Here is a 25,077-nt window from a genome sequence, read left to right on the forward strand (position 1 = left end):
AAGCCCAAAGGAAATGTTAACGTTAAATGTTAACCAAACTGAAGCTGGGTAGGCTACTTCATATGACATCGAGAAGTACATACGTAACTTAATACATACTTTTGAATTCTGTAAGACTCAATAGTATTACCAGGAAATGCATACTCATGTCTAATTAAAGAAATGTGTCTACAGTTATTTAGCAGACACCTTTATCCAAAAAGTCCTAGAGTAACTGGGGGTTAAGGGCGTTGCTCAGGGGCCCAACAGCAAAATTGCACTGCTGATCCTGAGATTTGAACCGGCAACCTTCTGATCACAGGCACAGCATCCGAACCCACTGAGCCACACACTGCACATCTGTCTCTCTGTCTGTCAACCAATCAATGTTATTTGTTTGCTTGTGTAATAATGCAGAAGATCAAAATGTACTCCCTTGTTGGATCAATGACGTTCTACCTGATCTCATTTTCATGTTAATCTGGAGTAAAAGTGTGTCCTCTCTGCTCACCGCAGCTTGAAGACATTCTTCCTCTTCTTATAGTCATGCGCCACCTCACAGCTGGCGTGTGTCAGGCTCACGGGCTCCTCCCCGTGGTACACTACCCCGCTGGATGCACTCTTGCTGTCCTTGTAGAAGCCCAGCCTGCCCTTGCGCAGCGTACAGTAAACGTTTTGCCAGGACCTGTCCATGATGAAACAATTAATATGCAAGTGGCCTGCTGGGAAACATGTAACCGTTAGACATATCCACATCCTGCTGAATCGCTGCCTGTTCAAACGCTTTACATCTGCACATACAGAGCAGTATTCTGTACTGATGGCCAAAGGAACCATTTTCTGTATTCTCTGACCCTAATAGGTAACACACTTGGTTTGCTTTGGGCCATGCATTGAGCATTTTTTGAGTAAAAAGCACCATCTAGTGGTGTCAGAAACTACAGCAGATGGTTCATTAAGCTTAATTTGGCCATCACTATTCAATTCAATTCAATTCAATTTCTATAGCGCTTTTAACAACAGCCATTGTCACAAAGCAAAGTGGACTTAACCGGCCCGACCCTATGAAGCAAGCCTGAGGTGACAGTGGCAAGGAAAAACTCCCTCTAGCAGGAAGAAATCTTGAGAGGAACCTAGTCTTGGAAGGGGACCCCATCCTCCTCTGGGCGCCCGGGGAGCATGAAACTGTATTTACATTGACATTAATTTTAGTCCATATAGTTTTAAAAGTCCCAGTTGGTTTCATTTAATTACTAGTATTCTGAATGGCCTGTCAGAGCCCAGCACAAGGCTCTGTGACTAACAGCTCATAAAGTGCCCTACAATTCAGGCCCTGCTAGGGAGAGAGTGTCTTTTCTCACCTGTTTGCGGCCTTCTTGTTATGTGACTCCATCTCCTGTTTGCGACACAGCATGCCTTCGATGCCCCCTGGGCTGCCTGCCTCCGCGGGGCTCCTGCTGGGCTCCGCCATGGGGACGAGGGCTTCCTGGCGGATGGGGGACGCTCGCCCGCCATCGTGGCCAGGCCCATTGACAGAGTCCATCTCCGATCCCTGCAAATCCACGAACACATGCCAGCCACATTCACTGGATTTATTCACTGTAACTGAGCCCGAGTCCCCTTTCTAATCCACAGTACCTTCTGCCTGTTGTTCATTATGATAATTACGCCCAATGACAGGCAAAGAAACAAACTCAAACGGATGCATAAATATATGGGGGGCGGGCCAAAGGGGTTTGGCTATTTTTACTTGAAATAAAATTTCTCAAATTATTAGCAAAGTAAACATGACCTCCTTTGATGACATGGTCAGTAAAAGCAGCTCAAAGGAATCAGAGCTCAGGACCATGGGGAAGCTCAGTTATTCCAGTCTGAAGATCCACTGGATTTACCGGGGCATCTACTCAATGACCAAGACTGTAATCTCCATAGACTGGCTACTAAAAAGCTCCCCACAGTCCCCCTTAGCCAAGAAAGGGTTTCTCATTTCAGTTCAGGTCACCACAGTTATAATGACACTAGTTGGCAAGCTGAAGAATGCAGAATGACCACTAAGAACCTTCAAACAAATAAGGGTCAGCTGTGAAATCTGGATTAAAAGCAGATTGAAAGTGGACTGACCTAAAACAGAATCTGAATTGAGAAACACCACTGTGTCTGAAAAGCATCAAACCTCCCCTGTGGTGAACCTCTGTAAACCTACACAGAGGTACAGTTCAATACAAACCAAAAGGTGGTTTTACAATTGACATTTCCCAGGATAATTAGAGCAAGGTTTGTAATTGTAGACAGTAATCACCACAGAGAGAAGATTGATTCAGCTCGGCATCAAAATCATCCAGCAGAACTATTTCACTAACCACAGCCTAGTCAAATCAACAAGCATATATCAACAATCCATTTAAGAAAGCTATGCTAGCAGCAGTGTAAAAAGAAAAAGTGAAACCAGGGTTTTCAAAAAGACCTCAGCAATGAAGCCACTAAACTGAAAAATAAGCAAGGCCAACATGTCACACATGCTTTGTAAAACAATAATGCAGCGGTAACCAAGGTATACTGCCCCCTCGCAGGTCACAGAATGGTAGTGCAGCCAATTAAGCACCCTATGCAATGGGGGAGGGGCTTAAGCAGGCTTATGGCTAAGTACTCACAGGCTCACGAGGCCCTGGTTTAAAGTCAGCTGTCTTGGGCAGTGACAACGACTGCAGGCAAAAACACAGACTATATCACAGACAATAACAGCGATGTCTGTGAACACATGTAAGCAGAGTTCTGCTGACCATTAGTCGATCATGACGGTTCATGTATTTCATACATTTCATATATTTGCTCATGGTTCGATCTTGGGCTGTAACTGAGTAGCTTATGCTATTTGCGGTTCCTCATGTGAAGTGCGCTCAAAAATAAAAAGATATATTGTCGAAAATTTGTAATGGATAACCGAAAAACTAAATTGTGCTAAGGTGTCCCAGAAATATCTTTCTAAATGGAATGCGAAGCCAGAAACCTTCGAGCTTAAAATGTGTGAAAATCTGTCTGAGAAAGAGAAAGAAAAAAAAAACTTTGCAGTGACAAATGGATCAAAGGTTAAATTATTCCGAAAAACACTGAGTCACAGATTCAGGAGTCATTTTTACCGCCCACAGCGTCTTGCTTTCGGGCTTAAAGGGGTTAAATGTGTCAGAGACAGAAACACAGCATAGTGTCGTTTTACAGCCTGGCCTGTGGTGATTCGAGTGATTTTACGTTAAGGCCCAAAGCAAGAAAGGCAGCAGTCGTGAGACAGGATCATGCTCCGCCTTCACAGCGCTTACCAGGGATGTGTCTTGATCGCTGTAGACACCATTCACAGGCACAGACTGGTTCAGAGTGGTCTGGTCCAAACTAGTTCTGCAGTGGGATATTAATGCAAAAGTGAAGCGACGAGTTAAAATCTAGTCCTTCATAGATATAGGTATCAAGTGAAGATTATGACCGCCCCCCTCCCCAATTTTATTTTGGAACAATCCTCACCTCGCAGCAGACAGGTGCTCCATGCTATCCTCAGACTGTACCACTTCCTCCGCAGGTGGTGGTGTGGGAGGTCGCCTCGCTCTTTCCTCTTCCTCTTTCCGTCTCTGTAGTTCCCGCTCCTCAAGCTTGTTTAAACAACACACACAAAGTCAATAAGTCAAGAAAATCCTGCTTGCATTTACCTAAAAAAGAACAGCGGCATGATAAAGTTATATGTTGTCCCATTCATTGCATTCATGGCCTGTTTATCAGCAGTGTGGTTTATATTAAATTCTGAGTGTTTTTTTGGGATGGGGGGGGTGGTGGCTAGTGGGCGCCGTCTGTTTTTCTCTGAATGGTCTGCATGCCTGCAGAGTCGCTCCCCCAGCCTACCGTAGTGAGTTTCTCCAGCTGCACGAAGCGCTCCTCCCAGCCGGCGGCCAGCTTCTCGAAGGCCTCGTGCCGCTTGAGGAGGCTCTCCACCTCGTCCACGTTGGAGCCCAGCTCAGCTGCCCGCACCAGCGGCTCCTGTCCTGCCAGCCAGGACTCGGCCACTGAGGAGTCACGCCCGAACTGCAGCACCTCCAGCACTGTGGTGAGGGGGAGGGAGTGGGGGTCATTAGTGTGCAACGAGGAAGGAGGGGTACTGGGTCCTCAAGGTAGGGGACACCGGAGGGGGGGTGACAAAGCTATTAATGGACTTAACAAGCTTGCTATCACACAAGCACAAGCACACACACACACTTGTATTTATGTTTTGCAGGGACTCTCCATTCATTTCTATGGGAAAAAATCATAATCCCAACAATAACATCCTTAACTCCAACCCAGCCCTAACCTTATCCACAAGTAACTATACAAAATACGAGACTTTTGGCATTTTTTAGTTTTTTGATTGCAGTCACAGATTTTTATAAAATTGAGTTTCCCATTGTGGGGACCGAAAAAGATGTCCCCACAAGGTCAAAATAACAGGTTTTTATTACTACATTGTGGGCACATTTGTTCCCCATAACGTAATACACACACACACACACACACACACACACACACACACACACACACACACACACACACACACACAAGCATGTTGCTCACCAATCTGAAGGTAGTCCATCTTCTCCTGCCACTTGTTGTTGATTTCATCTCGTTTCTCCTGCAGCTGGTCCAGTTTCTCCTGCACCTACAGCAGGACAAAGATGACGGTCCTCTTACTCCTCAGCAAAAGGTGCCTACTACCCATCCACTGAGAGGTGCCCAAAACAAAGCTTAACCACAGTGTTTGAAAGTAATGAAACTCTTTTCGGCCAATGTGTTATTTAAAATAAAACACCCTAAGCATTTCGACAACAAGAATCAAGGAACAACGCGGCCAATTCTTGTTAAAATGAGGACACGGCATTAACCCCGAAGCGGTGCCACTAATGTTTTAAACTAGAAATAATTCTCTTTAACATAAATGTACTGTTCTTAATACACTGCTTAATACAGTACAATGTATGTGAATAAACTAGACAATAAGTTTTAGGGTTGAATTTATGTGTTTTGACATAATGTGGCGTCGATTTGTCGACTACGGAGTCTTATTTGTGATACTATAAAATAATCTTTCTAATTTAAATAAAAGTTCATCTCTAACACCACATTCCTGATGTTTCGTTACATTTACATAAATTTAGCTACATTTGGCTAATCCATGGAATAAAGTACTATGACTTAAACGGTGTACGACAAAATAGTATACATTTTTAAACCAATAAAGTTTAAGGAATAAAACAATTAAACTGTATTTTGTTAGTTTATTTTAAATAGGTTGTACCGGTTTATTTAATTACATTTAATAACTGTAGGAACTAGTGAGCAACATTTAGCAACAAGTATCAAAACATTTGTAAAAACTTTGGTAGAATAATGCCTTAGTTATTTTAATAAACAGGTACCTTCAGTACCATATTTACACAGGCTCCTTATCAGCGGTGGATCTATGGGATGGCCAGAGGAGGCCATGGCCAGGCCTAATAAATATGTGGCCACCCCTGTTGACACCCCATATCAAAACAATAGAAACAAAATGTGGATTATTTCATTTTCTAAGCGGTACCAAAGAAGAGAAATGGTGTGGCCCGGCCACCCCCTTAAATATAACTGCCTCATCATGGCCACCACAATCGGAATTTTTTCAGCAGGCCCATCGCTTGCTATGTAACAGCGTGTGTTTTTACTATGCAAACAAATGCTATTAAACTACAAGTAACACCACAGAAGTAGAGAAGCGAGTTTTTCAAATTGAAGGTTACCGTGGTAACCATGACGTCAACATTCCGAAGGTGATGTAAGCAGAGTTCTGCTTCAGAACAAATCGGTCATCGAACAAGACGAAGCTAAATATGAAGCTGTCCTTCTTAAACTGCTTTAGGCCCCCAGTGGTGGCAGAGGAGGTGGCAACGTTGGAGGAGATAGATGAGACAAAAAACAAAATCAAGGAGATGGAGGCTACCATTGGGGCATTTTGGATGTGCCTTGAGGTGGAACTGAGAGTGCAGTAGATGGAGGCAGACCTGAAGGCGGTGGTGGTGGAGGTGGTGATCAAGGCAATGGAGGAGATTACGGAGCATGACATTAAGACAGCAGTGGAGGACAATGAACATAATTGTTCAGTCAGTAATACTTATTGTTTATTAATAAAATGTACATAGAAAATAAGGAGAGTGTGGCATTTTAATTTGGATTGTTTCATCATATGATGTCAGTAATTTTTAAATGTCTAATAAATGAGATTACATACACATTCTACACTGGAAGGACACTGCCAAATCCAGATTCTGGGTTAACTGAAATCGTGAGGTTTTTACAGTTAAGGAGCAAGATAGGCTTCTTGGTTTTAATGTTATGGACTCTATTTGCTTTCTGGGACTTTCGGGTAGTACAGTTCACGTGGGACAGAACATTAAAATCCTGACAGAACTAAATGGAAAAGAAGCAGGTTAACAGAGAATCATGTTCAGAACGGGGATCAAGCCTTCAAGTCAGGTCAAGTCAAAACGTAGAGAAATATTTCTTCTAAATAGAAACATAAACCAAAAGACTTGCATCTTACAAATACTCATCCTGGTCAGAGTCACCTGTATCATAGTCCAAGGAGCTTAGGCCACAAGTTAGGAAGAAAACTCCATGGATGGTACACCAGCCTGATGTGGAGAACATGCACGCGCACCAACACTATAGGTAAGTTAAAGATGCTACTTAACCTTACTCAATGGTTTCCCTCATGTCCCTTAAATGTATCCAGAACCTGTTGCCCAACCCCATAAGACAGGTTAAGTGGTACCAAAGGCGGGACTTAAAAGCCTCCCTCCTATGATGTCATCACTTATGATTGACAGGTCCAGCTACCAGCCACCCCCCTTCCTTCCAATCCCCCTCCTTCACTACAACCCTAGCTAAAATTAAAAAATTAAAGCTTGTATTAAAACAATGGTTAGATTTGTTAATGTGATATTTCGAGGGTTTATAATTTATGCTATAATAGCATTTAGGGCTGTGCAGCACTTTTAACATTTTTAAGCTAAAGTTCATTTATTTTTGAAAGAAAGAAAAGCCAGAAAACATGGCCGAACGACACAATGTCAGAAGAGCAAATGCTAAGTTTAAACAGCCACAAATATTTTAAGACAAGTTTTAAAAAATGCAAAAGCCGTTATCAGTTTAACAATTTATTTCAACTTAAATAAAAAAAGTATTTCACCAAACGCGAAGATCCACTGCCCGACTAACGGCATCCAAGCAGGCCCGTGGCTCTGGGTTCCGTCGATGCCGCACTAACAACGCCCAAGGCAGCCATTATTCTACAACGGAGCACCCAACAAGCGTCCTCCCAGTTCGAACTACGTGCGAGGACGGATACACGCGCATGCGCACTGAGAACACGCCCACTCACATTTCAAAATGGTGACACCGACGGGGACACATGTGGCCCTGTTATTTCAAATAAGACCCATTAATGAGCAGGAGTACTTCTTGGCTGGATGAAAATGTGGGCGGGGCCACTGCTGCCCTATCACAGGGGGGCTTATAACTTAAACAGCCTCAGTAGGAGCGGGGTTACTGGCTTATCGGGGTAACTTGTCGGATTTAAGGTACCACAGTTTAAAAGGACTTCATATTCGTTCACTTACATTTTGCCAGACTACCTTAAATCCGACAAGTTACCCCGATAAGCCAGTAACCCTGCTTCTTACTACAGGCCACAGGGCTAAATCGGAAAGGGATACGGAAAGCAGGAACTGAATGGCTGCATAAAAGAGGAGCAATTTCAGTCACTTGGGCTGAAGTTTTCTATAAAAAAGCCAAGCAGGCAGAACCATAGAAGAAACCTCATGAAATAACTTTATGTAAAACAAATTGAATTTGTTTCTCAAATTCAGAAAAGATCTCTTGCCATTTACAGCTAATCACATTTACAGCTCTCTCACATAAGAATATTCAACACTGTTTTTGTGCTACCTCTTTGTTATTGATACCTAAATATACAGTCGTTTTCATAACTTTCACTCCACTCTTCATGTACGGTTTAGATAGTTGGAAATGAAAAATTTCTAATAGACCAAAATACTTCAATACCACTCACACACACACATATGTGCCCATAATTCAGTAACTGGAAGATGATCCTACATAATCTACATAATTACACGACCTATATGACATTGCAGGAGGCAGTCAGGTGGGGGCGCCATACAGGATATCGACAGGGCGACGTCGTACCTCGTCAGAAGCGTAGTGTTTATTTTTGATGAGCATGCTGCCCATCTCATGGCATGCGGCAAAGCTGTCGGATCGGGCCTCCATCTCAGACTTTATGTCCTGATGGTTGGCGATGACCAGGCCAGCTGATGAGACATCCCTGGGATGGCAGTAGGGAGGGAGACAAGAGCATTCAAACCTCACTGAACGCGTGTATTTCGGGTTCTCTGTAGGGCGGCCAGACCCGTGAGAGCCTTGTTACCTGGGGCTGTCATGGGCATCGATCTGCAGGTTGACGCCGTCCATCCAGAGCATGAGGTCGCGTACCATGTTTAAGAAGCGGAACTTCTCCACCGTGTCCAGCAGGAGGAGCCGGCGAGCCTGGCTGGCTGCCTGCAGGGCCTCCCAGGCCTCTGCCACGGCACGCTCATGCTTCTCAATGTCCTCCGCCTTCTCTCCGGCGTATGCCTTCTGCAGCCGCTCTGCATCTTCCTGCACCTGCCGGACCTGTAGGAGGCGCCGTGGAGTTTGTAAGCACGTGTCGTGTCTATACTATTCATTCCTTTCTGAGCTGGCCTGGCCTCCTGATACCCATGTTGATCCCTCAGTCGACAGTCATCGATTCTGATATGCCAGAATATATATTATAAATATTACTTAATACAAATATTCATAAACATTAATCCAGTACAAGATCACTGCGAGCCCAGCATGTCCCAGGAGAAACAGGGCATGAGGCCGGGGTCACCCAAGAAGAGACAGTCTCACACCCACATACATACTGACAATCACACACTTCTGGCAGCATAGTATGCCAATTCGTCTAGCTGTATGCATTTAGACTGTGGGAACAAACATGGGGGATTCCAACCCCCATCCCTGGAGGCCACACTGCCACCCAGTGTTCCTCCATGACGCCCAATATATTAATCAGTGGCAGCTAAAGAAGGCAAGAAGATAATACATTTTATATTACAATAGTGCATTTTTCCAAAAAAAAAAGAGAGAATACGACTTTTCATGGCAATTTTGCAGTTACTAGTTTTATAATTTAATATAAAAAAGGAGGTACTATCTCCTCTACTCCTATGGACTAGTCAACTTTGATATACTACATATTGTTATAGCAATAATAATAATAATTTCAACAAATAATATTGATGTTCTAATTTAAACATTATATTGATTTAAAATACAGTATTTTCTTACATTTCTCACCAAATTTCCCACAAGCAACAATGTTATGTGAGGTCAAAGGTTATATTGGGCCAAAGGTGTGTTAGTCAGGTGATGGCAGGTAAAGTAAGCGGGAGACGGACCTGTCCGCTGAGGGCCTGGATGTCGTGCTCGGAGGCGGTGTGCTGCCGGTGCAGATGCTGCACGGAGTTGAGGTCACGGCCCAAATCGGAGGGTAGCGCCTCGTGCTTCTCTCGCACGCGGCCCAGGGCCTCGCGGGCGTCCTGGTGGAAGCGGTGCAGCTCGTAGGAGGCGGCCAGCATCTGCGTGCGCGTGTCCATCAGCTCCAGGAGATCAGCCCAGGAGTCGTTCATGCTGTCCTTCCACTCAGCCACACTGGCGTTCTCTGGGTGGCCTGACTCAATGAGCTCGTCTGCCAGGGCATTGACACTGTCCACACGCTCCTGTCCGATGGTGCTCGTGTCACGGGCAAACTCACGGAATTTGTCCCGCAGCATCTGAATGAAGGGAATTGGGAGGATGGGTGGAGTCATGGATCTGAAGAAGACGCCTCAACGTATTTTGAACGACTGTTTGCAAGGCAAAACAGGTTAGAAATCGAAGGAAGGTGGAGCAAAAGTCATAAGTCAGAGTCAAGTGAAAGTATCTTTATTGTCATTGTAGCTCTGTGATGCCTGCATCATACACTGAGATGAAATATTGCTCCTCACTGGTCATAATGAAGGAAAGGAATGAATTGTATAGAATGGAAAAATGCAAAACATATAAAGAGGGCTCAAAATTGAGCTGGCCACTCGCCTGGCTGGCTAATAAAATACTGCATGCTGGACTACATTTTTTAATTTATTAAAAATTTTTTTTTTTTTTTTACAGTTTTTCTTAGATATAAGAAAAAAAACACTGATTGGGTGGAAAGAGTGTGCAAATGGCCAGTGGACCTATGAGATGTAACTATGAGTAAAAGTCAGTCTGTTTAGCAGAGGGGTGACGGTACCGTGACGTGCTCGTAGTCCTGGCCCAGCTCGTGGGAACCGGCCACCACCTCCCGCTCGGCGATCCACTGCTCCAGGTCGTCCACTTCCCGCTTGAGCTGCATGAGCCGCAGGCGGTCCTGCAGGCGGGCGCGGCGCTCCTCTGCCAGGTCCTTCAGACCGGCGTACAGCTTGTCCACCTGAGCTTGTCGGAGCGTGATCCGCTCACTGAGTGGGGACAAAAGCGGAGGGATGAACCGTGGGAATGGTTATAGAAACAGCGATCAGAGGTCATACCGGGGCGGGGCCATATGGGCACAAAGTCCAGCTGAGAGCTGACTGGCCCCCAGAGGACCCCTTCCCTGTCACTCACAAATTCAAAGCATATCAATGGTTCACCACTTTGTATCCTATAATCGCCCCTGGGTCATAGTGATTCAATGACTTCAACCTAGACTGAACGTCCCACAGTTGATTATAATAGTGAATTTGTAAGCAGGAATGAGAAGACAACAAATCCGACACACACACCTCTCAGGGTGCTCGCTGGTCACCATGAGCCGGCTGCTATTAGCCAGCTGGTGGATGGTCTGGGCATAGTCCTCCAAGGCCTGCTCCAAGACCTGGTGCTTCTTCACCATCGCCAGGGCGCTCTGCTCATCCTACAAGTGCAGGAACATCCAATTAGCAGCGGTACACTGAGCAGCAGCCCAGAATAACTTTGCGTTTGGCCCTTTGGCCCCAAAAGCCGGACAGCGGACACTTGATAAGAGAGCCCTTCATGAGCCTGACCTCCCAAACGCTACCCAAAGCAATTAAAATCCAATTCCTGGATATACGGAGTCTCTCGAGTACAAGACTGGAGTCATTCAGAAAGGCTTGTAGAACCTTGCGACATGGGATCAAAACGGGAGGCTTAATTAAAACTCTTGGGATTTAACAGACTGGGAAAGTTGCTGGCTCACATTAGCCATTTTGGATTCGCCGAGGGGCCGAACGACAGGGAGAATAAGAGAGCTGGAATGCACACAGCATGTCGCCTGTCTGCTCTCACACCCTCGCTCCAAAACATCAAAAAAAGCCAATTAATGTACCTCCCAAATCTCATCTTTAGCCACAACACTTCATTCATTTAAGCAAAATGAGCTGAAACTGAAGTATTTGCTCATTTTAACCGAATTTAAAGGTATTTAAAGGTCCATGGAATGGAAGTCTTGAGTGCAATTGTTTTAACTCGGCATAAATTTTACTGTATTTGAACTTGGCTATACGAACAGTATTAAAAAACACTTACACAACCAAGAGCTCTTTGGCAGACATAACAGCACATTGCACGATGTTAACAAAGATTGTAGCATTAGCAAGAAGGTCATCCAGGTTTACAGGACAGCTTCCTTTTCTCGATCTTGTTTTCCGGCTTGCAGGGCTTTTCACACGGACACTAACCCACCCACCCGGGACCGGGGGTGCGTTTCCCAAAAGCTCCCTTTAGGGACTTACATGGTTGGAACTGTTCAGTTGCATTGTTCCCAGAATGACCAACTTTGCTCAGCTGGCTGGAGTGAGATGTAACACTTTTATTGCCTTGGAAACAGTCTGTAGGGTATTTAAACTGCCCCAATGCTTGTTGTGTCGCTTAAGTGCCCCAAGTAAGTTGCTAAAGTTTGCAACTCTGCTTTTGGGAAACGTAGCCCGGAATGATCCGAAGCCTCCAGGCGCTCACCTTGGCCTTCTCCTCTGACATCATGTGCAGTTCCTGTTCCCCCATCCAGGCCTCCGCCTCGGCGGCGTCCGCGTAGAACTGTTGGGCATTCTGGGCTTCTGCCAGCCGGCCATGCCGCTTCTCCGTCTCGGAGATCAGCGTCGCCCAGGAGTCGCGCAGTTCGGCCAAGCGCTCCTCCAGGTCAGTCTGGCCCTTCTCGGCGAGAGTCATGGAGTGCCCGTGGGCCTGGATGTCATCAATGCGGGGCTTATGGCCTTGGATCTCCTTCTGCAGGGTCTGGAGAGGAAGAGAGAATATTGACCCTCTACCATGATTAAAAAGAACCTTATTCATTTTGGGGGCGTCTGCTTGTTTTCCCGCAACATGTCTACATTAACTGGCTCTCGCCATAACGAGACTGAACCTCTTACCTGGTTTTTCTTCATGAGAAGCTGCACACTTGGTAGGTCTCGTCCATGATCTGTAGAGGTTGCCAAAGGCATCCTTTCTTTGACCCACAGCTAAAAGGAGGAGGAAACAGTGATCCTTCAGGCATTAATCACACTGGTATTTAAGCAACTGGGCCAAAAGTACAGTTCTGTGTTGCTCACAATCTCGTCTTCCAGGTCACGGTTGAACTGGTGGGCCTCCTTGGAGGCCAGGAGGAGCTGCCGTCGTTGTCTGATGGGTTCAGCCAACTGGGCAAAACTCTCGGCCACCTGCATCCGCTGGCTGTCGACCTCCACCACGCCGGCCTCCTCCTGGGACATGGCCTGTGCCTGGGCCTGCAGCGACTGCACCTCTTTCTCTCGCACCTCCATCTGGTGCTCCAACATCTGCAGAGGTCAGGAGCAGATATAACCGTGGAGTTAAGATCCATTAAAACTGTAAGCCCCACAGTTCCCACTGAACCGCAGTTATGACTGTAGTTATATTTAGACAATTCCGCTTCAAAGCCCTGCCCTGTTGTGGTCCACACACCTGTTGCTTCTTCAGGAGGATGTTGACGCTGGTCAGATCTTTGCCAAAGTCGTCGCTCTGCACCTGGGAGGACAGGTTCTTCAGCCATGAGTCCAGGGCTGAGCAGCTCTGTGTCAGGAGCTCTGTCCTGTTAGCATCAAAGAGGCACTGCGCCTTGGTGCGGGTGGTAGCCTCCAGCTCCTCCCACTGCTGCTGGAGTCCTGCCAGGGTCTGATTCACCTCTGGCTCCAGTTCTGGCTTCTCGCGCACCAATGTCTGTCCTTCCTGGAGACATTAAGGCAAAAAGGGGATGTGCTGAACAGTACCGAGTTACCTACAGAATAAGTAACAATTAAGATACAGACAGGGTACCCTGTCGATCTTGTCCAGCCAGTCCTTGTTGGAAGCCAACTCAGCCATGAAAGCCTGGTGCTTCTGCCACTTGCTGTGGAGGTTCCTGGCTTCATCATAGGACATATCCTGGGCCGTGAGCATCTTCTCGTTTATCCAGAGACTCAGCTACATAGGAAACAAGGTTGTCATGCATTTTCAAATGCATTTATTTTGCTTACGAAAGCTTCAATTAATCTTCACCTTAATCCTTTTTCATGGTATTGATCTTAATCTTTTATTAATGGTAAAAGAATACTCTGGAAGGTTTTAGTACAGCACCGCCTGCCCCTAAAGTGACAAATCATGAGCCCTCTTCCTCTAGTTACCTCTTGACCATCCTCCAAGAAGTGCTGAAGCTCACGATTGTCCTTCAGCTTTGCCAGAAGCTCACTGGCATCTTTTTTGTTCTTTGCATACCTGAGAAAGGACAAAAAGAAAGGTCTCCGCTAAAGATGGAGATCACTCAGTCCTTCCCCGGTTCTGTCCTGTTCTTTCGTTTGCTACCTGGCCTTCACACATCGTTCTCACCTGGCTTGGATGGAATCCACCTTCTCTTGGATCTTGTCCGTATTGGCGTTGCCCGTGTTGACCAAGTGCAGCCCAGTGTCTACAACACTCATAATCTTCTCCTCGTTGACCTCCATTGTGTTCATAAAGCCCTCGTGCCTTTTGATGGCATTCTCTGCTGCCTGTAGACTTGAGGGTGTTTCTATGTGGGACAAAGTATATTCCTGGGGGAGTAAAGGATTTATGATCTTAATATTTTACCAGAAACCAGAATGACACATAAAATCCTCAATGTGAACCAACTGCATGCTTTAAATTCACTCTCTGAATTCATTTCTCACGATACTACTTGAATCTCCCTAAGGAGATCCCCTTGCTAAACGGCCACCTTTCCCATGCTTTCCATATCTGTCACTCCCACCTCCCGCCACAGCCCTCTGACCTGTCGGTTCAGGAAACCCTCAGCCTGCTTGGCATCCCTCAAGAAAGTCTGGAAGTCAGAAGCCTGGGTCAACAGATTCTGACGATTCTCCCACATGCGGTGCAACTCATGCCAGCCGGTGTCCAGTGCCTGTAGCCTCTGGGCCAGGAAAATGTGCTGGGCATCCGTCTGGCCCTGGGTAACCTCCTCACCCAAGGCCTGCATCTTTTCATAGTCCTCTTTGTAGTTGTCCACCTCGTTCTTGATGGTCTTGTGTTGCGCCAGAAGGCGTTCAGCCTCAGCCAGAGAGGTGGGACTGTCCTCAGACGCCACGGCTGTCTGGGTATGGGACAACCAAGCCTGGAAGTCATCCAGGTCCCGCAGGAAGCCTTGCAGCTTACTGGCCTCACCCAGGCTCTCCTCACGTCCTTTCATGGTGCCATTCAGCTCTTTCCACACATCCTGGATCTCCAGCAGCCTGGCTTGGATCTCGTCACCTTGGTCAGGATGTTCTTCGGCCAATTTCTGCGCCTCTTGACACAGGTCATCCAGTTTGCCCTAAAATAAAAATCAATATTATCGCTATTATTTTGATGATCCAAACACGCCAAATATCATGCTAATGCTCTAACTATAAATGCTAAATGTTAATTCAGGTTTAACAGTTCACCATGGATGGATGAGCCTACCTGGATGGCCTCTAGATCTCGCTCCATGCCCGTGAGCTTCCGCTGCAGGGCCATGACACCAGCCAGATCATTACCCAGACCTTGGGTGGACTCGATAACTTTAGTCTTCTCCTTCATCCAGCTCTGGATCTCATTGCACTCCAGATGATAGTTCTGGATGTTGAGAGCAGAGTCTAGCGCCTGTTTCCTCTGGTCAGCAAGCTGTTGGAAGTCCTTCCACCTGTCCATGGTAGGTAAGGAAAGAGGAAGACCAGGTGTGACAGAGGAAGACAGAATGCGAGCAGCATATGTGATGCATGTGCGAGTGCGCCACCTGGTGTTGAGCTGGTCCTGGGTCTGGTGGATCTGGTCTTTGCTGCAGTGGTCTGAGTTCAGAAGCTGCTGTGCCACCTGGTTTACATCATCGATGCGTGTCGCTATATTATTCATCTCCGGCTCCAAAGTCTCAAACCTGCAACTCACACACAGGAGGAAATGAAGTCCTATGTCATATCATTTATCTCTTTACTATTCGTTGATGAAGATAAATCCAATCCAGTATCCCAACAAAAGAAAACATGAAAGCAATCAAGTTACTGCTGAATTTTAGTGGTGAAGCTAAATGGCTTGGCTCTGGAATCAGAATCCGTCCTATGCTGCCTGGAATGGCAATAACTTCCACTGAATCATTCTCTTTGCCTTGCTCTCACCTCTGCTGCACCACCTCCAAGTCCTCCAGCTTGCTGGGAATCTCCATGCTGTCCAGCCACTGTTCCTTCTCCCCGATCCAGAGTTGGCAGGCGCCCGCTTCATTGAACATACGGTACAGGGCCAGCTCACCCTCCAGGGCCTTACGTCTCGCGGCCGACAGGGCCTCCAGTTCCTCGTAGCGCTGCTCGATGGCTGGCAGCCGGCCCTCCACCTGGGAGGGGGTGGGGACAGGCGGTAGGAGAACAATCTATGAATATTCTCTCTTCAGATTTGGCAGAACAGAGGAGAAGCCAGGAGAACGATACATATGCAACCGCTCCTAGTTTAGCAACTGAGTTTCGTTTCAATGATCGTATCCTTAAGAGAAATGGTCATTAAGTGAAAATTACGATGCCCTAGTCATACTTCAGCCTTCCATACTCAATTTCGTTGCGTGTGCGTTATCAGATGTAAAAAATTTGGAAAATGCACCCATTGTTTGGTAAATGAATTTTTTTTTTATTAACCTCATATTTGCAAATGGTCGTTAACTGTGGTAGTCGCTAAATAAAGAGTGGTTGCACAAAATGTCACATGCTAAAATGAAGAACATCAGCTCTGTGGGAACAAATTATTGAAATAACAGGGCTATTGTTGGTTGTGGTTTTCAGTTGTGACTGCAAAAGCTCTCAGCTATGGCTGCTTAGCCTGTTAGCTCTTAGCTTAGCACTTAGCTTGCCTCTTGGTCGCACTTGGCTTACTCACAGTCCCTGGCATGCTAGCATGTTGGCTTGCGGCGGTGCTAACCTGCGGTGAGTTGGCATGGGCGGGGGGCAGGGCTGCCGCCTGCTCGTGCAGCGAGTCGATGAGTGTGCGGTGGCTCTGGATCTCCTCCTCCACCTCACGCTGCTTGCGCGCCAGCGTCTGCGTGGAGAACTCGTCGTGGCCCACCTCCGTGCTGGACACCCGCCGCAACGTCTCCAGGATCCAGGCCTCCATGTCATTGGCGTCCGTCTGGAACTGGTGCAGGGCCACGGCCTCCTGGAGGAGCGTGTGCCGCCGCTGGGACGCCTGGAGGGAAGAAGAGATATGAACCATCCAATCAAGACACATGCAAGTTATTAAAGGTTAGGAAAACCCCTGTGCTAAAGAAGATAAGTGTTATAAAAGAACTGCGGTCTCATCTATCACAAGATACTGTGGATTCTGGTAAAAGATAATTTACCATGCTCAATCACTAAATATATTCCATTCTTACCTGCTCCAAGTGGGCCCATTGTTCTCGAATGTCCTTTATCCTCTCCTCAACCTTCGGGGCTTCAAAGTGTCCCTCCTGCACCATCATTTATTTATTACTCTATGCAGTACTAGATGCTCAAAGCTAGTCACAGTCATGGCGAAAATTCCGTTCTCTGAATGGGTTTCCATAACTACCTGCACCAGGGCCTCCCCGGCGGCGATGCTGTTGCTGAGTGGCCCGTAGCGGGCGGCCATCTCGTCGCGGAAGGCCTCGTGCTTGCTGAGCAGGTGCCGGGCCGAGGTGAGGTCGCGGCCGCAGTCGGCGCCCGCCAGGATCTGCTCCTGCTCGCGCATCCAGGCCGCCTCCTCGCCCAGCTCCCACAGCACCTGCCAGAGGCGACGCGAATCCTCCAGGCGACTCCGGCGCTCCGCCGCCAGCTGGACCAGCTGCTCGTAGGCCTGGCCCAGCTGGGACACCTTCTCGCTGACCAGCGCCGGCTCGCATGGCTTGTAGGCTGCGGAAACATTTCCGCGCATGTTCACATACACAGAGAGCAATCGTGCATGCCCCTATGCTTCCTGTGTCATGCACGTTTCATGACACAGCCCAAGATTTTTGGATGAGTGGGACTAATATTGGCAGGCAGATTGACCTCCTCATGTCACTTACCAGGATAAAAAGTTGGACTGATGGTGGTTAAGGGCCGAAAGCACTGATATTGTCCCCAGTGTGACTGACCTCTAGGTTTAACCCATTCAGTGACAGAGAGCTGGCACTTGTTAGATGGTCTGTTTGAGGAGAGCTACACAAGGTCAGCAAGGCTTCTCCATATTTTGACCTTCTTCTAGTATTTTGAGAGTTTTCATTCAGCGTTTGAGATTGTGTTTTCTTTTGCTCTGCCTAAAGGACCTTGTCCCCTGTTTGCCTGTTGCTTTATAAAGCCTCCTGTCCCCGTAGCCTGCTGTACATTGACCTGCATTTTATCTGCACTGCAGGTCACTACACCCACAGAGGGTGACCCTGACTGGGCAGCTGGATGAGTGTGCGGGGAGGGCGTGTGACCGCAGGACGTCGGCTGGTGCTCACTGGGCTCGCTGCTGGTGAAGCGCTGGGCCGCGGCCTGCACGGCCCGCACCCTGTCCGCCTGGGCCGAGATGTCTGCCTCCACCAGTGTGTGGGTCTGCAGCAGGTCCTCCACGTCATACAGGTGCTTCCCGGTGTCCTGGGACTGTAGGCGCCCCTGGAGAAGGGCAAGGAAGGCACTGTTAAGGACACATTTCCAATGTGTTCCTGAAATACTCTAAAGCATTGTTTACTCAACATGCCAGTCCTCGAGAACCTCCTGACAGTCCATTTTTGCTCCCTCCCTGCTCCCTGCACACCTGCGCCAAGTATGCGGTGTCCTTGATCGGCTAGGAGCTGAAAGGGGGCAAAAATGTGGACTGTCTGGGGGTCCCCGCAGGACTAGGTCAAGAAACGCTGCTTCAAAGGGTGTGGAAAAACTGTTGGGGAAACTCAATTCACAAACCATATTATTTCCAGCAACCATACAACACACCCATGTATTTTGTGACCTGACCACTAGCCAACCTCATATATCTATTCAATATCTCGTTCACTTTTTTAACTAATTAAGTTAATTAATTAAGCGAGCTGGTGGTGAAATTTAATAAATACATAGAATGGTTCGGGTGCCATTGAAGAGAGGTTTGGGAACTGAAGTGGTGTTCATCTTGCTATCTAAGTAGATATCAGTAACTTTTTGGAGAACAGAAGACATTTTTACTAGTTTTTATTGTGTTACTCGTAATCTTCATATGTTCTTATGTTAAATTAGATTTTTTTATTCTAAGAAAATGTGCACCTACTACCCAGATAAATAGCGTTAAACATTTCTTTTGAGTGCCTAAGACTTTTGCACAGTACTGTACGTCTTGTCAGCTCTTCAACAGCACATGTGTTTGAAGTATGCCGCAAAACTGAAAACTGAAATCTCAAAAGAAACTAATAGAACTCAACAAATGTATAAACTGACAAGGCATTCGAGGCATTCTTATATTCAGATATTACATTGCAGTTTTTTATAATTCACTTTTTTGGGGAGGCATTGGAAGACACCAAATTTGGGCGGGGATGTACAGGTCAGATCGCATATCAAAATCCCCATTTTATCTACTACAAAACACAAAAAGACTTTAGTCTGGTGTAGATTTCTCTTGCAGTCAAAGTAAGGTGCCCCACCAGGAAGTGATAGAGTTTCAGTAGATTTGTTTAAAAGCACTTCCTGTTTAAACCCCTTGTTCCCGCCCACTTCCTGATCCCACTCGTGGCGGTTCTGTTACCTTCATGTCGGCCATCCAGTCCATGACGTAGCTCATCTCCTGCAGCAGCCTCTGTAGGTCGCGGTGGGCCAGCAGCCTCTCGCGGCGCGCGGCCAGCAGCTCACGCAGATACTCCCAGAGCCGCAGTACGTTGTCACGCCGGGCCAGCACGCGCCGCACGTCGTGGTAGCTCTCTGCCTCCAGCTCGCGCGCCACTGCCTCCACGGCGGCCACACGCTCGCCGTACGCCATGATGTCTGTCTCGATGGCCTCGTGTTTCCTCGTGGCTGCCTCCACCGCGCCTAGGTCCACACCAAAGTTATCCTGGCAGAAAGGACCAAACATGACAAAGGACTGAGCTTTTAATGAGGCTTCAGACAGTTAAGGAAATACCACTAGCTAATTTCACTGCATCTAGCATATCTCTATATCATATTACTTTTGAATGTTAAATATACCGTCTGATTATTATCCACAGAGATGTGCATTATCCTCCAGTTTCCAATCCTGCCCCTAAACCTAACCTCAACCTTTCATCTAACCCCGAGCCTAACCCTAACCCTCCAGTTATCTACCCTAACCCTAAAACCAAGCCGTGATTTATCTACCCAAAACCCAGGGTCATAATTAGAGATGAATGGAGTCTTTACAGGGCGATGGCAGACTAGTCATGACTTAAGCCGTTAAATACACATATTATTTAGTGGGTCTAAAATCATTTTAGGGTTGTTAAAGCCCCCCTAAAACAGGCCTGATGAAGCCTCTGCCAAAACCTAACCTTAACCCCTAAAGTTACCAACCCTAAATCTAACCCACCCATCACCCACCCTAACCCAACCCTAACCCTCTTATGCCTAAGCCTAACCCTACTGTCTTATTCCTCCAGCTACCCTGCCCATAAACTTGCATCTGCTTTGTCCTTCCAGTTGCTATAAGGAATGACCTTGTTTACTGTAAAGATGTTTTGCTAATGGCATTTACCTGGGACACCAGGCGCTGGTTCTCACTCAGCCAGGTCTCCCTCAAGGCTGCCTTGCGATCAAAACGGGCCGCCAGCATCTCCAGCTTCTCCTGGCGAATCAGCTCATTGCGAAGCGCCAGCTCCCGCTCATGCTCCGCCTTCTCCAGCCGCTCCCATGCCTGGCAGCCAATAATGGACATGGTCTCAGGACCCTGGCTACCTCCAGGCCAATCAGAGCACAGATCTGTGTGTGTGCTCTTTATCATACCAGCCACACTGTAGATTACGATAACTGCTGATACCTTGTTGATGTCAGAGATTAGCTTGCCCTCCTTTGGCATGTAGACCTTTTGGTTGTTGGCTCTCATCTTGCTCTGGATGGTGAAAAGCAGGACCTCCAGGTTTCCCTTCTCTGTGAACCTGTCACACAGGTCCATCATAAAGATCTTATTCAGATCTTCTGCAGATCTCAGCTGAGATCCGGACACTTAATGAGTGAAATGATCAAAATCTCCACGTCCCCCCCATATATATTTTTTTCAGCAAATGTGGGTTAATGTGCCTTTTTTGCAGCTGCACTTACTTGGGGGGCTTCTCCACAGTGCGGTAGGTGTTGAAGGCTTGCAGCTGGTTCTGCACACCGGTCAGGGAGTTGGCCAGTTTCCGGTCATTCAGGGTGTGGATGGTCTGCTCGATCCACTGCAGCAGCTCCGATGCCAGAGTCTCGTATTTCTCCACCAGCTGGTCGGCCTCAATGGCGTAGTCCAGCACCTGGAAGGCACATTACCCAATGAACTGACCCTCAAAAACCCATATTCACATGCATCCATCCATTTTCCAAACCGCTTATCCTACTGGGTCGCGGTGGGTCTGGAGCCTATCCCGGAAGCAATGGGCAAGAGGCAGGGAATAACCCAGGATGGGGGGCCAGCCCATCGCAGGGCACACTCACACACCAGTCACTCACACATCCACACCTATGGGCAATTCAGCAACTGCAATTAGCCTCAGCATGTTTTTGGACTGTGGGGGGAAACCAGAGTACCCGGAGGAAACCACAAGACGACATGGGGAGAACATGGAAACTCCGCACACATGTGACCCAGGCGGAGACTCGAACCCGGGTCCCAGAGGTGTGAGGCAACAGTGCTAACCACTGCACCACCATGCCGCCCCCCCATATTCACATATACACATATAAATGGAACCTAGGTGGAATAAAGCAGGTTGTTGGTTCAACGCAATCAATAATGCGATTGACTTGAACTCAAGGCTTTCATTACCCCCCAAGAGCAGAAAATAAAAAGGCTCACCTTGCCAATCCTTTTGCCCTCCACCGCCAAGGCCTTCATCTTAGAGAAGTAGTGGTAATAAGTGGCCACATAAGTGATGATGGACTTCTCATCTGGCTGGTCCACGTTGACATCTGTGCATGAAGAAGGACTTTAACTTAACACATGCTCCCGTCTTGTGCTTTTGCAAAGTATGTGGGGAAAACCAATCGCACTCCAAAACACCAGCTCCAGCCTTGTACGGTATCGGGTTTTCCTTAGTCTATTCCGACTCTGAGGGATATTTACAACATATGGCACTAAGAAATGTCTTAGAGACTCTATACTTCATCTTCTGGGGACATTTTTTCAGTCCCCACAAGAATAACCTAAATTTTATAAAAGCCTTGAATGCAACTGAAAAACCAAAATAGGCAAAAGTCTTGTATTTTGGTTGGTTACTTATGGTTAAAGTTAGGGCTGAGTAGGGGTTAAGGGTGTCGTGATTGGGATTAAGGTTTTTCCCATAGAAATGAATAGACAGTCCCCTTTTAGATAGGCAGACCAACTTGTCTGTGTCTGTGTGTGTGTGTGTGTGTGTGTGTGTGTGTGAGCGGGTACACTTATCCTTATGGGGACACAATGTCCCCAAAACGTGATAAATATCTGTTTTTTTCCAGGAAAAACTTATGGGAAACTGGTCCCAATAAGGGAAAAGACTATTTAATAAAAATCGGTGACTGCTATGAAAAAACAAAAAAATACCAAAACCCATGTATTTCGCTTGGTTACTTATGGTTAGGGCAGGGTCGGGGTTAAGGTTGTCATAGTTAGCGTTAGCATTATTCCCATAGAAGTGAATGAGCAGGTCCCATAAGGATAGGTATACCCTACATGTGTGTGTGTGTGTGTGTGTGTGTGTGTGTGTAGGTCAGAGGTAAGAAGCCAGACTGACCCTCGGGATCCAGCAGTTTAGTCAAGCCCAGCTCCTTGTCCGCCAGGTTGAACGCGTTCTGCAGGTTGTGGTGTGCATTCGACTTCTTCAGTGTGTCGAACTCTATCAGGTCTGGCCTGGGGGGTGAACAAGCACGTCTCTTTAATGCAAACCTCTTTATTCTACAGCTTCTCCGATCTCAGACATCCAGTTCAATTCTATTCAACTGTATTTATGTTGCACTTTTAAAAAGGAGCATCATTTTTTTTAGCAAGTACTTTAGCAGCATCCCCAGAAGGTGCTTTCCCACCAAAAGTTCAGGATCCTACCTCCTAGGCCATCTTGACCAGGAACTTTTGTAGTTCCGGGCCACACTCCTGTCTCGCTTTCCCACAAACAGGAACTTACAGACTACATTAAATGCATTAATGAATACCCTAATTAATTCTGCATGGGAAAATCTGATCAAAAACGGCCCACTTTATGCTAAACGAGTATGGGAGATACATGGATTGTGCTGTACCTGCCAAGGGGAATCAAGAAATCAAAAAAGCGGCGATGGCGTGTGACGTCATTCACGTAACAAAACTGCAGACATGACAACCTGATGCCTTTATTTTGATATCAAGGGGATTTCAACCACGTGACCCTGCATATCTTTCAAGCGCAGTATTTACCACATTTCTCATCATAATCACCCACCTATTAATTTATCTATCACCTCCAGATGTCATAGTTATTCTCATACAGAGATTGTTGTATGTGGTTCTGTATACTGTCTATCTTTGTCTTCTTGTGTGGTTGTATAATGTGCAGCCTAAGAAACAAATTTACTTTGGGATAATTGTCTTCTGATTCGGATTCTGAAATACAAAACTGCAATCATACCAGTAACCAGTAGGGGGAGTCTAGCCAATACTTCTTTCCTCACATTATGTCTTGTGTCTTTAATTTTTTAGGCCTCTCCCCACACAGGTCATACGGCAGCCAGACAGGCGTTACGCATGGGGGCAGACTCAGAGGCCGAGTGATCACAACTACTCCAGCTGGCACCTGGATGAGGTAAGGCACTCGCAAACACTAATCCACACCACACACAGATCGATTTCTGTTACATCATCTCAGAATGCTGGTGGCCAAATCTGAACCTGGCAAAAAAGGCCCTTTCTGGCAACAGTGGGAGAAATATGAAACTGTAAACCTGTATTCCTGTAACTGTAAGCATATAAAGGAATTTAACCTCTGTAAAGTAAAGAGGAGGAGGTTGGATCACCTGTGTTTGTGAACAATAGCGTTGAAAGCCAGGCCATCCCTCCAGCTGGTGGTGAAGTTATGGATGTTGACATTGGGGTACCTGCAAGCAAGGGGATCACGTTGTGAATAAAACCCTAGAACTTTAAAAAAAAAATCATTTTAAATAAAAATAATCGAATATCGCAGGACTGGGAACCAGGACTGGCACCTAGCCTGAATGAACGTCACGCAAAATAAAGCTATGCTTAGTCACAATGCATTTAGTTTGAAAAGAAGAGTTTTGCTCTTGAAAATAATCATTTGAACAAAAAGATTCACAAATATGTAAGGAAAAGTTAAGACAGCGATATCATCATCATCTAGTCTAGCCAGTCCAGGATGCTGCACGTTCATCGTTCAAGTGCACGTTGCCATTTCAAAATAAATTGCTATGTTATGCACATTAAAACGCAAACAAGAAAAACTAATAGTGCAGTACAAAGAGCTTGCATGCTTGTTCGTCCTGCGGCATGCGGGCTTCTTCCCGCACTCCAAAAACATGCAGATAGGAAACCTGGCATCTCTGCATTTCAGGGTGTGACTGTGTGTGAGAGTGCGTGTCCTGTGATGGACTGGTATCCCATTCTGAGTGTCCCCAGCCTTGTGCCCTGTGAATTCTGGGATAGGTTCCAGGATCACATGACCCTCGACTAGAAGAAGTGATTACTGACGCTGGATAGATGGGGAAAAAAAAAGATCTCCACTTTCGTACCCTGCAGTTTTCATCTGACACCACAGCAGAAGAGCATCTTTGGCTGATTTCTTCTCCTTATTGTCCTCGGTCTCCACACTAATGTCCTGAATCTGAAAACAATTATTTGGAGAATTAAAATCCCTATTAAAAGTGCCAGATGAGCAATATAAACATATCACATGCCTTGAAAAGGTTGTCTTTGGGTCAGCTGGTGGCTGGGTATGTTTGCTGGTTTGAGAACATTAAGTTTGATTGTTCTCATCAGACACCCACCTGCAGAAATGTCTATGAACTGCAAATTGCCATGGATAAAAATGCCAGATAAGCTAAATAAATGTAGCTCCCATTCTTTTGAGAATTTAAATAAGCAGAAAGTAGGATTTATTTGCTGATCATGAGAATGGCCAGCTACCTGAAAGCGGAGAATGATGGTCCAGATCAGGCCCAGGGTGAGCCGGTGGTTGCCGTCTACGATGTCGTGGGAGCCCATGTTCTCCAGGTGGACCTTCTGCTCCTTGAGGAACTGCAGCGCCTTGTCCACGTTCTCCAGGCAGTGGATGCGCATGCGGCCCTTCGTGGGCCGGGGCTGAGGACCACAGGGAAGTAGAAAGAGGGCCTCATGGAGACCTCAGACGGTTTT

The 25,077-nt window shown here is 46.7% G+C and overlaps 1 protein-coding gene across 5 annotated transcripts in view; it reads right to left on the reverse strand.

The window, feature by feature from the left end:
* The window catches only part of LOC125750168 (spectrin beta chain, non-erythrocytic 1-like), a 66,176-nt gene that overhangs the window by 3,967 nt on the left and 37,132 nt on the right, over window positions 1-25,077 (reverse strand). For 3 of the 5 annotated variants that reach the window (XM_049027594.1, XM_049027591.1, XM_049027593.1), the window contains 35 exons: window positions 24,850-25,023; window positions 24,456-24,547; window positions 23,724-23,804; window positions 22,472-22,587; window positions 21,559-21,671; window positions 20,829-21,016; window positions 20,548-20,665; window positions 20,266-20,424; window positions 19,306-19,608; window positions 18,050-18,203; window positions 17,158-17,477; window positions 16,982-17,056; window positions 16,531-16,794; window positions 15,744-15,955; window positions 15,368-15,505; window positions 15,055-15,274; window positions 14,387-14,923; window positions 13,966-14,168; window positions 13,764-13,854; window positions 13,417-13,563; window positions 13,066-13,329; window positions 12,696-12,920; window positions 12,516-12,605; window positions 12,106-12,381; window positions 10,914-11,044; window positions 10,406-10,610; window positions 9,534-9,908; window positions 8,477-8,721; window positions 8,236-8,374; window positions 4,570-4,654; window positions 3,865-4,061; window positions 3,493-3,617; window positions 3,294-3,369; window positions 1,341-1,531; window positions 491-664 (listed from right to left, as the gene is read on the reverse strand). In XM_049027594.1, the coding sequence (XP_048883551.1) occupies window positions 491-664; window positions 1,341-1,531; window positions 3,294-3,369; window positions 3,493-3,617; window positions 3,865-4,061; window positions 4,570-4,654; window positions 8,236-8,374; window positions 8,477-8,721; window positions 9,534-9,908; window positions 10,406-10,610; window positions 10,914-11,044; window positions 12,106-12,381; window positions 12,516-12,605; window positions 12,696-12,920; window positions 13,066-13,329; window positions 13,417-13,563; window positions 13,764-13,854; window positions 13,966-14,168; window positions 14,387-14,923; window positions 15,055-15,274; window positions 15,368-15,505; window positions 15,744-15,955; window positions 16,531-16,794; window positions 16,982-17,056; window positions 17,158-17,477; window positions 18,050-18,203; window positions 19,306-19,608; window positions 20,266-20,424; window positions 20,548-20,665; window positions 20,829-21,016; window positions 21,559-21,671; window positions 22,472-22,587; window positions 23,724-23,804; window positions 24,456-24,547; window positions 24,850-25,023 (6,503 nt within the window). Of the gene's footprint in view, window positions 1-490; window positions 665-1,340; window positions 1,532-2,630; window positions 2,682-3,293; window positions 3,370-3,492; window positions 3,618-3,864; window positions 4,062-4,569; window positions 4,655-8,235; window positions 8,375-8,476; window positions 8,722-9,533; window positions 9,909-10,405; window positions 10,611-10,913; window positions 11,045-12,105; window positions 12,382-12,515; window positions 12,606-12,695; window positions 12,921-13,065; window positions 13,330-13,416; window positions 13,564-13,763; window positions 13,855-13,965; window positions 14,169-14,386; window positions 14,924-15,054; window positions 15,275-15,367; window positions 15,506-15,743; window positions 15,956-16,530; window positions 16,795-16,981; window positions 17,057-17,157; window positions 17,478-18,049; window positions 18,204-19,305; window positions 19,609-20,265; window positions 20,425-20,547; window positions 20,666-20,828; window positions 21,017-21,558; window positions 21,672-22,471; window positions 22,588-23,723; window positions 23,805-24,455; window positions 24,548-24,849; window positions 25,024-25,077 lie in introns of all 5 variants that reach the window. The other 2 variants (XM_049027590.1, XM_049027592.1) reach the window with 1 other exon arrangement.

Source organism: Brienomyrus brachyistius, chromosome 10 (assembly GCF_023856365.1).
Source record: "Brienomyrus brachyistius isolate T26 chromosome 10, BBRACH_0.4, whole genome shotgun sequence".
Lineage (NCBI taxonomy): Eukaryota > Metazoa > Chordata > Actinopteri > Osteoglossiformes > Mormyridae > Brienomyrus > Brienomyrus brachyistius.